We start from the raw sequence: 10,346 nt of genomic DNA, 5'->3' as shown, positions 1-10,346 counted from the left end.
CTGCAGGAAATAGTGAAGGATCGGGAAGCCTGGCGTGCTGCAGTCCCTGGGGTCACAAAGAGTCAGACACAACTGAGCGATTGAACAACAAACAAAATCTGGCAAACCTAGACCCATGAGTCACTTAACCTCTCTGAGCCTTAGTTTCTTCATCTTGAAAAATGAGCCAATATACCACCCTGTAAGGACACTGTGTAAGTTAAGACGATATATGTAAAATACTTGGCACAGGGGAGGTATATTTGTGAAGCTGGCAAATCTTGCCTTCAGAGTCCCCATACCCAGCGTTTTCATCTCCACCATTCCTGTCTCCCTTCCAGAGTTCCTATTTTAGATCTGCAGGATTCCACTGAACATCTGCAGAAAGCTACCCGATGCAGTGGAAATTACCACCTTCTGGCTGTGTGACCTTGGGCGAGTTGCTTACCCTCTCTGAGCTTCATCTGTTAAAGGGTCTTTTCATAGTATTACCTCCTTAGGGTTGCAATGACTAAAGTGAAGTCGCTCGGTCGTATTTAACTCTTTGCGACCCCATGGACAGTAGCCTGCACCAGGCTCCTCCATCCAAGGGATTTTCTAGGCAAGAGTTCTGGAGTGGGTTGCCATTTCCTTCTCCAGGGAATCTTCCCGACCCAGGGATCGAACCCAGGTCTCCCGCACTGTAGACAGATGCTTTACTGTCTGAGCCACCAGGGAAGTCCTGACTAAATTAGTATATAAAACACTAGTCTTAAGTCTAGCAACCTTATAAATGCCCTAAGACACACCTTTAATTTTATCGTTTAACATAACATCCTTTATCCCTAGGAAAGAATGAGTCAAGGTGGAACTTCAGGCCCAGTGATAGGAAAACGAGGGAGATCGTTTCCACAGGGTGACTAGGGGTGAGGATCTAAAGGTGGGGTGGGGTGGAGGCTTTGCCCGGCCCCTCTCCTTGCAGCTGTGTGAACTTCTTGGAAGGTCGCATTAACCAGGCCTTCTGGGAGCCACATTCCCTGGATGTGGGATTGCGACATCCCTCAGGACCCCGACCCGGCCTCCACCAGGCAGAGGGGTGTCCTGGCTGGCTCCCACAGCCAGCACTATCTGTTTTCCAAACTCGCTCCTAATCCTCCTAATCTTTTTACATCTCACCTGCCTGCATGCCTGGTGGCTTCCATTAGCGCCTTTCCAGCCGGATCTGCAATCTCCATGCTGGGAACGTCTCCAAGAGCAGCTCCACCTGGCTCCCGGCTCGGCTTCTCCCTCCTGGGCAGCCAGGATGCTGGTCTCCAGCGGCAGCCAGCAGTTAGGGGAGCTTGTTCGCTTTTTAGCTTTTTTTCCTGTATTTTTCTTACTCTTCCCCACAAAATTATTTTTGCTGTGTTTGGTCTTCTTTTTACTTCCCCCCCACCAAACTTCTCAACTGGTCTCCTTGCATGGGCAGCCCTGAGTAGCAGGTGGGAATTTTGCTAAGTGCCTGCCATGCACCAGATTCAAACAGCACTGATCAGAAGCCTTATCCCAGTCCGAGGGGTCAATGTCATCCCCAAACACGGGCGTTCTTTCCTGCAAGAGCACAAGCAGCAGGAAGGGGGAAGATGCTGAATTTGAATCCACGCTGCCTCCATCTCCACAACAAATTATGTGTCGTTTTGCAAGCCCCTCCGTTTTTCATAAAACAATCCCCCGAAGCTCTTTTATCTGCTGAGAGAGGCAAAGAATAAAGTCCAGGCACTGAAGACGCGTGGCAGTTTCTGACAGTTCCCTCCCCAATTCCCAAACACTCCCCGCACTGAAAAAAGAAACCCTGATCTTACGGGTGGAGGGAAGGAGAATGGAAGGAGAGATTCTGAAGGCCCCCAGAGGAGGGGAAGGATTTCGCAAGAAAGCCAAGATTAAGACAATCTCCATAATAAAGAGCCAGCCAGGAGAAGGAGAAAAAGTGGATCGGGTAGAGAGTCTGGAGGTTTGTGTTTCTGATGGAGAGGGAGGTGCGGGGTAGCAGATGAGAGTGAAGGGGTGTCCATGTCAACGCCAGGTCCCCGTCTTGGGGTTCAGATAGTACCGTGGGGATTTGAACACATCCGTTCACAGGATGGCACGGGGAGGAGGATTGTATGAGAATGTTCTTAGTTTTTTTCATCATAACCGAAAATTTCCATGAAAAGGAGCGGGGCTACACGAAATGTGCTGCACGCACACCACGGAGTACTACTCAGCGATAAAACCGAACCGGCATGCAGCAAAAGCAAGGCTGACTCTCACGAGCATGTGAAATGAAAGAAGCCAGACACAAAAGACACTGAGTGATGCTATTTACGTGAAGTTTAAGAACAGGTAGAAGTAACCTGTGGTGAGAGAGGTCGAATCCCTGGGCTCTTTGCAGGTAGAAGGGAATACAGTCGTCCCTTGGTATCTGCAGGGGATTGGTGCCAGGACACCCCTGTATCCCCTTGGAGACCCAAGTCCAAGGATGCTCAAATCTCTTCTATAAAATGGCGCAGCATTTGCATATAACCTACACACATCCTCCTGTATACTTTTAATCCTTTCTAGATTACTTATAATACCTAATACAATGTAAATGCTATGTAAATAATTGTAAATACAATGCAAATGGTAGTAAATAGTTGCTGGGCGTGTGGCAAATTCAGGTTTTGCTTTTTGGGGAACTCGCTGGAATTCTTTTTCAAATATTTTTGATCAGTGGTTGGTGGGATCCGTGGATGCAGACACTGAGGACCAATGGTACAACAAGAGGCACGAGGCAAGCTGCTGGGGTGATGGGAATGTCCTGTGTTTTGATCTGGGTAAAGGGTGTCTTCATTTACATAAAAAGCCATTGAAAGGGGCATTTAAGTTTTGTGCGTTTTACTGTGTGTAAATAATACCTCTGTGTTTTTTAAATGCAATACAAGAACTTTAGAGTTAAATTATATACACATTTGGCTATCTGCGTTTTGCCTAATAAAATTCAGAGAGAAAGAACTAAAGATACCCATTAAAATACGGCAGGGGTTGCTGTCCATCCTTGCTGCTTCAGACCCTCAAGGAGCCTAATCTGTAGCGTGTACCTGTGGCCCCGGCCCCGACCCCACTACCTCCAATCCCCCCACCCCTAACTACTCCCCTCCACCCCGCACCACCCTTCCCCCAACCTCCTACCACCCGCTGCCTCAGATCCAGAGCCTCTTGTGGTCTAAACACCTCACCACTGAGTACAGCTCCAGTCTTTAAAGATTTAATTTTTTTAAAAGGGGGTATACATTAGCCAACTGATACTCCGCTGAAGGACTAGAAACCTGTTCTAATGTCAACGCTAAAAGTGACCACACAGAACTATCCCGAAACAGTAATAATGGTCTTCAACATGGTGCTTTCCTAAGAATTTTTTCCAGGGGTGATATTGACCATTGACAATTATTGCTTCATATGCTGATTTTGGAATGCAACCCTTGAGTGGGAGGTGACGACTCCATCAGGAAGAATCTGAGTAATTTAGGAATTATTTCTCTGATTACCCCCAGACCCTCGACTGCTCTCTGGGATGGGGCTCCTGGATCCCAACCTCACAAGCATGACAAGGGATTTCCTCTCATCCCTCCACTCCCGCTTCCCCTCCAGGGACCTGAGCTCTGGAGAAAATGAAAAAGACACCCTCCTCTTCAGAGTGAAGGTGTCCCAGCTGTGACATTCATAGGGCTACTGCTGACCCATTACTTTTCACACTAATGATATGTTCATTATTATCGATGTCTTTCATTTCTTGGGAAGTGTTTATACTCTTGCAACAGCCTGATAAGTGAAATCATCTAACACTAGGAAATAAGGCAAATAGATAACTGGTGTCCTTTCAAAGTCAAATTAGAGTCATGTCTAACAAGCCCTCCTAAGGGTCACCTGACACTCCAGGGGAATGTCACTTTGCTTGACTTATTATTTACTATTGATTAGGGCCCAGGCTTTGTAAAGATAGCTGTTAGCTGGTAGAAAACTGATAAGTTGCCAATTATTTTTGTCTGGTAGAGATGCAAATGATTTCTTTCCAGTAGAGTAGATAACACCAACATGATGATTTTATTGCCCTAAAGAGCATTAACCAGTTTTGTAACTACCTTAGCAACCTATAAATATTCCAGAATTCTTGGGGGTTTTTTTGTTATAGCTATTTTCACTGAATCTCTCTCACCTTAATGAGGTATATATAATTTTTTTTCTCATATCCTTCATTGAACAAGCTTTGTTCCTTCGTTTATAAACTACAAAAGAAAACTAACACATGCTCCCTATGTATTTCTTTTAAAAAAAATATTTATGTATTTATTTGGCTGCATTGGGCCTTAGTTGCAGCACTTGGGATCTTTGATCTCAGTTGCGGCAGGTGGGATCTAGTTCCCTGACTGCTACTGAACCCAGACCCCCTGTATTGGGAGCATAGGGTCTCAGCCACTGGACTGCCAGGGGAGCCCCTCACTACATATTTCTGTATGAATTGTGCATTTAATATTTTGAAAGTTGTACTCTGAGAAGCCTTTCATAGTATTTGTTTTTTCCTCATGCCAACTCTGTCATTTACTATATGATCTTGGGAAAGTCTTTCTGTTTCTGATCTTCAGTTTCTTCATCTGTAAAATGGGAGCAATCGGGCTGACCATTCTGGCTCTGACACAGTATTTCTAACTCCTCTTGCAGGGAAGCAAGATTGACGCAATGCAGTCAAAGAAGACGATGCTGGAAGGGATGTTACAGACCAGCCTTCCTGCTTTCTCCCTCATCTTCTCCCACTTCTTGAGAAAGTGAGCTTAAGAGAGGTTAGGCAACTTGCCCAAGGTCACACAGATATTATTTATAACGATGACGTATTTTAATGTGGTATTTGACAGTATAAACTTCCTTATGTGTGTGCATGCATGGTAAGTCACTTCAGTCATGTCCAACTCATTGCAATCCTATGGACTGCAGCCTGCCAGGCTCCACTGTCCATGGGATTCTTCAGGCAAGAATACTGGAGTGGGTTGCCATGCCCAACTCAAGGGGCTCTTCCTGACCCAGGGATCAAACCCTCATCTCTTATGTCTCCTACATTGGTTGGCGGGTTCTTTACCACTAGCGCCACCTGGGAGACCCAAACTTCCTTATGTATTCATATAATCCCTTGGCAACCCACCAAAGGGACTGTATCCTTCCCATTTTACAAGTAAAGAAACTTGAGTCCAGAGAAGTGATGTCGCTTGCACAAGCTCATAGAGAGGCGCTAGAATCCTGAGGAGCAGGAAAGGGGCGGCGATAGGGGCTCTGGGGCCCCACCCTTAAGCCAGAGTATCCCCACCTGTACTTGTTGTGTGACATCGTCTGTCACACGAGGTTGCCAGAAAAAGGGAGTCCCAAAGGCTTGGAAACCCTGGTGCTAGACTGTCTTCTCCTGCCCAGGTGCAACAACCCTCCCTCTGCTCCTCCTCCTCCTCCTCGTCCTCTCCCCCTCCTTCTGGAAAAGGAAAGAAAGCAACAACAAGCAATGACAAAGCACGGCCATGGGAAGAAGCAGAAGGACGCGGCCAGCCCAGGCCTGAACACCCGGGCCTCCGCTCTGGGGGAGACAGAATCACTCAGTCTACAGAAAGGCGTTCTCGGGCTGCCACGACAAAGGGAGCTGGGCTGACAGGCAGTGGGCCCTGGTCGGTGGCCGCGAGCAAGGCTGGGCGATTCCTGCAAATGGTGGCAGCAGCTTTCTGGATGGGCGTTTATTGCTGATTTTTAGTTTTGATTTTTAAATGTTGATAAAAGCTGATTATTAAGTGTCCAGTGTTTTGTATGTGTATTATGTCACTAAAACTTTATACTGCAAAGTAGAATCTGTTGCGTCCAACTTATGAACGACAACCAAAAAAAGACTAAGGCCCCAGGAAGTTAAGTACAGTTCCAAGGACACGCAGCGAGGAAGTGGCAGTCTAGAAAGCTGATGACCGAGCCTCTCACCACTGCATCACTGTCCTTGTTTCTCTGTGCCTTTCTGTATTTCCAAGCTTCTGGCAATGAATACGTGCTGCTTCCGTGATCGTGAAAAAGTCTTACAAGTCACTGATTTGAGAGAAGTTTCCTTCTACCGTGCTGCTCTGTGCCTCCGGGAGTCTCACTGCGCTGCCGGGAACTCCTCCTCCGCCCCCATCCCGGCAGCCTCCCGCCTCGCTGTCCCTCTGCTTGCGCCAGCTGTGGCTGGGGTAGGATGTCCCGTGCTCCAGTCTTGCTGAGGTCTGCTCAAAATGTCCCTTGCTGGCCTCTGGCCCCTGGGGTGGTGCCAGGGAAGGAGAAGGAGAAGTGGGAAGGGATGTGAAACTTGGCCCCAGGCCAGCACCGCCCTGCTGGGTGTCCCACAGGGGTCCCCGCGTGAAGGGCCGGAGTATCCAGTGCATTGAAGACTGGACGCAGGTGAGGCCATGGCTGCATGGGGAAGGCGGCTGTGATGTTTAGCGAGCCAGGGGAGGTGGCCCAAGAGACTGGACTGGGCAGGGAGGAGGGAGAGTGCTGGTGGCTGGTTCTGTGCCAGGACAGGGCTGGGGGGCAGTGATCCAAGACCCAGAACAAGTAAATGGAGGGACCTTAACTCCAGAGGCTTGGGGGGAGGGTGGGAGGTAGCCACAGAGCCATCAGCTCTAACCAGAATTCCTGGATCCTGGCCCACCACCAAAACACAAGAGGCTGGGAAAAGGCTGAGGTGTCAGAGCCCAACAGAGGGGGCCCGCAGAGGGGGCCAGCAGGGGACAGTCAGCCATCTGTCCTCCAGTGGGTGCTAAGAGGGACCGCATGTGTGGGGGAATTGTGTGTTTGTGAATTCCAGTGTGGATGTACAACTCTGCCATCTGGGTGAGAGAGTGTTCATTAAACAGGGAGCGGACACTCAAAAAATATTTATTCAAAGGAACCGATCATCTGTAGGGAGCACATGACTGTGTGTCCATCGGAGTGTCCAGGGGTGTGTGGCGGACTTTTAAGTTTGCTTATTGTGTTGTGTAGGTGTGCAAGGGCTAGAAGCTGTGTTCGTGTGTCTGAGTGTGTAACCCTATGGGTATGGTCAGTTGTGTGTGTCAATCTGTGTGAGTTTGTGGTTCTGTGTGTATGCTGGGGGGTCCTTGGAGCTGGGTGGAGGGTGGACTTCAAAGGCCCTGGGTGGGGTATGTGTGCAATGGTCAGAGACATAAAGATGTCATGGTGGGGGGGTGGGGCGCTGTCCAAGCGTGTGAGTTGGGTGTGCACGAGTGTGTGACGTCCAGCCTGCCCAGGCCCTGCCCTTGTCTCCACAGTGGGACCATGGAAGCCCCCTGGGGCTGGCTGGTGATCAGTGTGCTGGCCATTTCCCTGGCCTCCTCCGTGACTGAGGACGTGTGCCGAGCCCCGGACGGGACACACGGGAGCGCAGGAATACCTGGCCGACCCGGACGGCCAGGTCTCAAGGGGGAGCGAGGGGAGCCGGGTAAGCCCTCCCTCGGGCCCCCGGCCCTGCATCCCTGGGCTGGGGCTGGATCCTGGAGGTGGTGGCTCAGGGTGGTGGTGAGAAACAGAGGAGTGACCTGGGCCCCCACATGAAGCTCCTCCAGTCTGTGCTTGGTCCCAGGGCCCAGCCTTCTCCCAGGGCTGTGTACACAGGCCCCCAGGGCCTCTCTGTATCCCCCTTAACTGCCACATCCTCTTTCTTTGGCCTTGCCGTCCCCCTCTGGAGAGTAGGCCACTTCAAGCAAGGCCTATGAAAGGTCCTAAAGCTGTGCCCAGCCTTGGTCTTTGTTCAATCACCAGAAAGACGAACGCCCTAGTCTCTAAATTTGAGAGCCCTGTCTTGCTGTTTGACCTTGAGTGAGTTACTCACCCTCTCTGAGCCTCAATTCCTCATCTGTAAAGGGAGAAAGACCCCACCTAGCATGTGGAGAAGAATCAATCCATAACAACTACCCTTTTTGCTTCCAGCTTCCCTGCAAGTCTGTCCCTGCTTCCCCCTTCCCTGCCCCTTCAGGCTTCAGAAACTCATATTCTAGAAAAAAGGCCAAGGGTGAAGGAGAAGGGAGGAGGGCAAGATCAGAGCTGGGAAAGATGGTCTCGTGTAATCGCCCTGAGGCTCCCAGTTCATAGACCACCAGAAAGATCTGCCTAGGCATTTGCAATGATCTGCACCCAGGCATCCTACAGGTAGTCCCTGAATCGGAAGAAGTCTAGGTCAATGGCCTGGCGGGGGACAGGGGAGGTGTGGAGTGCCCAGCTGTGGGCAGGAGTGCAGTGAAGCCAGGGGACTGCTTTTCCCAGAACCTGATCCTTCCCCCAGTGTCTGTTCAATTTCCCTTCATTTTTCAGACAAACAAGCTGGGGCTCAGAGAGGTTGAGACATTTGTCCAAGGTCACAGAGAACTAGCCAGAATCAATCAGGCCCAGACACTCCCCTACCGTCTTATCCCACAGCTATCTGGGGCCCCAGCCACCTGCCTGAGGTCTGGAGGATACCAGACTCTCACTCCCAACCTGACCTTTCTCCCCACAGGGGCCCCTGCCATCCAGACGGGCATCCGCGGCCTTAAAGGAGACCAGGGCAACCCTGGACCCCCTGGAAATCCAGGCAGAATGGGCTACCCAGGACCCTCTGGTCCCATGGGGCCCCCTGGCCTCCCAGGGTTGAAGGGCACCAAAGGCAGCCCCGGAAACATCAAGGACCAGCCACGGCCAGCCTTCTCGGCCGTGAGACCGAACTCTGTCTCGAGAGACAACGTGGTCATCTTCGGAAAGGTCATCACCAACCAGGAGAACGTGTACCAGAACAGCACGGGCAGGTTCCTCTGCTCTGTCCCAGGCTACTACTATTTCACCTTCCAAGTGGTGTCCAACTCGGACATCTGCCTGTCCATCAGGTCCTCTCGGAGGAACCAGATCCAGTCCTTGGGCTTCTGTGACTTCAACAGCAAGGGATTCTTCCAGGTGGTGTCTGGGGGCACGGTGCTGCATCTCCAGAAGGGAGACCAGGTCTGGATTGAAAAAGATCCCAGTAAGGGCCGCATTTACCATGGCTCAGAGGCCGATAGCATCTTCAGCGGCTTCCTCATCTTCCCATCTGCTTGAGCAGGGAAGACCCCCCCTGCCCCCGGTCCCCACCGTGGCCTCTACATCCTGTTGTGTGACCCTGGCCCACTCACTCCCCCTCTCTGGCCATCTCTGCTCTGCCCTACCAAGTGGGGGTTCTGTTGCTTTAGCTGCCTGAATGGAGATCATGTCTTGGAACTCTTCCTGGAATAAATATCTGAATCCACATCTGCTGAGCCTAAAGTTCACTGGTTACCTTGGGCACTGGGAGGGAGGCTGAAGAATGACAACAGTTATTTAAGTGCTTACAAGGCAGGCCCATATTTAGCATTTTACAGCATGTATTTAGGAGGTCCTGGGAGCCTCATCAGCCTGGACTCGAATCCTGGGCCACCATTTGCTTAAATACAATTATGTGCATTTTACGTTACTTTGGTGAATCTGTTTCCTGATCTGTAAAGTGGGAATACTGACAGCACCCACCTCAATGCATTGTTGAAGTGAAGTAAAGTGAAGTCGCTCAGTCATGTCCCACTCTGCGACCCCATGGACTGCAGCCTACCAGGCTCCTCTGTCCATGGGATTTTCCAGGCAAGAGTACTGGAGTGGGGTGCCATCTCATTCTCCAGGGGATCTTTCCAACTGTAGGATCGAACCCAGGTCTCCAGCATTGCGGGCAGATGCTTTACCATCTAAGCCACCAGGGAAGTGTTGTTGGGAGGATTAAATGACTTGATACATGAAAATTGCAGAGGAGTTCCTGGTGCATTAATAAGGGGCTTCCCAGGTGGCTCAGACTGTAAAGAATGTGCCTGCAATGTGGGAGACCTGGGTTCGATCCCTGGGTTGGGAAGATCCCCTGGAGGTGGGCATGGCAACCCACTCCAGTATTCTTGCCTGGAGAATCCCCATGAAGAGAGGAGCCTGGCAGGCTATAGTCCACAGGGGTCGCAAAGAGTCTGACACAACTGAGCGACTAAGCCCACACACATACGCTTTAGCCTTAATTGTATTTTGTTTAGTCTTTACAGTTGAACTCTGAGTTGGGTATTATGACTGACCCCATTTTACAGATAATGAAACTGAGTAAGTGTTAAGGAAAATTTAAAGCCCAAGGTTAGCTTGTAAGGCGGGGAAGGACACGGCAACCCGCCCCAGTATTCTTGCCTGGAGAAGCCCATGGACAGAGGAGCCTGGTGGGCTGCTGTCCATGGGGTTGCACAGAGTCAGACACAACTGAAGTGACTTAGCACGCATGCATGAATTGGAGAAGGAAATGGCAACCCACTCCATTATTCTTGCCTGGAGAA

At 50.4% G+C, this 10,346-nt stretch overlaps 1 protein-coding gene and 1 long non-coding RNA gene across 3 annotated transcripts; both read left to right on the top strand.

Annotated features, from left to right (window-relative positions):
* Positions 1–584: 584 nt before the first annotated feature.
* On the top strand, positions 585–6,028 carry LOC129647948 (uncharacterized). Of its 2 annotated transcripts, none has more exons than XR_008712589.1 (3): positions 585–1,948; positions 4,675–4,793; positions 5,413–6,028. It is a non-coding gene; the product is annotated as an uncharacterized LOC129647948 (long non-coding RNA). The 2 variants fall into 2 exon arrangements; XR_008712590.1 differs by having other exon boundaries at positions 588–1,948; positions 4,675–4,778.
* Positions 6,029–6,344: 316 nt separating this feature from the next.
* On the top strand, positions 6,345–9,409 carry C1QA (complement C1q A chain). The gene is made up of 3 exons (XM_055574860.1): positions 6,345–6,408; positions 7,281–7,450; positions 8,504–9,409. The coding sequence occupies exons 2-3, from the start codon at positions 7,288–7,290 to the stop codon at positions 9,073–9,075; spliced, it is 735 nt and encodes a 244-aa protein (XP_055430835.1). The 5' UTR covers positions 6,345–6,408; positions 7,281–7,287; the 3' UTR covers positions 9,076–9,409.
* The last annotated feature ends 937 nt before the right edge of the window (positions 9,410–10,346 follow it).

The sequence above is a fragment of the Bubalus kerabau genome, chromosome 3 (genome assembly GCF_029407905.1).
Source record: "Bubalus kerabau isolate K-KA32 ecotype Philippines breed swamp buffalo chromosome 3, PCC_UOA_SB_1v2, whole genome shotgun sequence".
Classification (NCBI taxonomy): domain Eukaryota; kingdom Metazoa; phylum Chordata; class Mammalia; order Artiodactyla; family Bovidae; genus Bubalus; species Bubalus kerabau.
The sequence above is the reverse complement of the archived record's forward strand: the minus strand, read 5'-3'. Positions and strand labels throughout refer to the sequence as shown.

What these genes read in the sequence shown, in the direction of transcription:
- C1QA (XM_055574860.1), top strand. Translation starts at nt 7,288, where the DNA reads ATGGAAGCCCCCTGGGGCTGGCTGGTGATCAGTGTGCTGGCCATTTCC. An exon ending in GGGGGAGCGAGGGGAGCCGG is followed by an intron (nt 7,451 to 8,503) that starts GTAAGCCCTCCC and finishes TTCTCCCCACAG; the next exon opens with GGGCCCCTGCCATCCAGACG.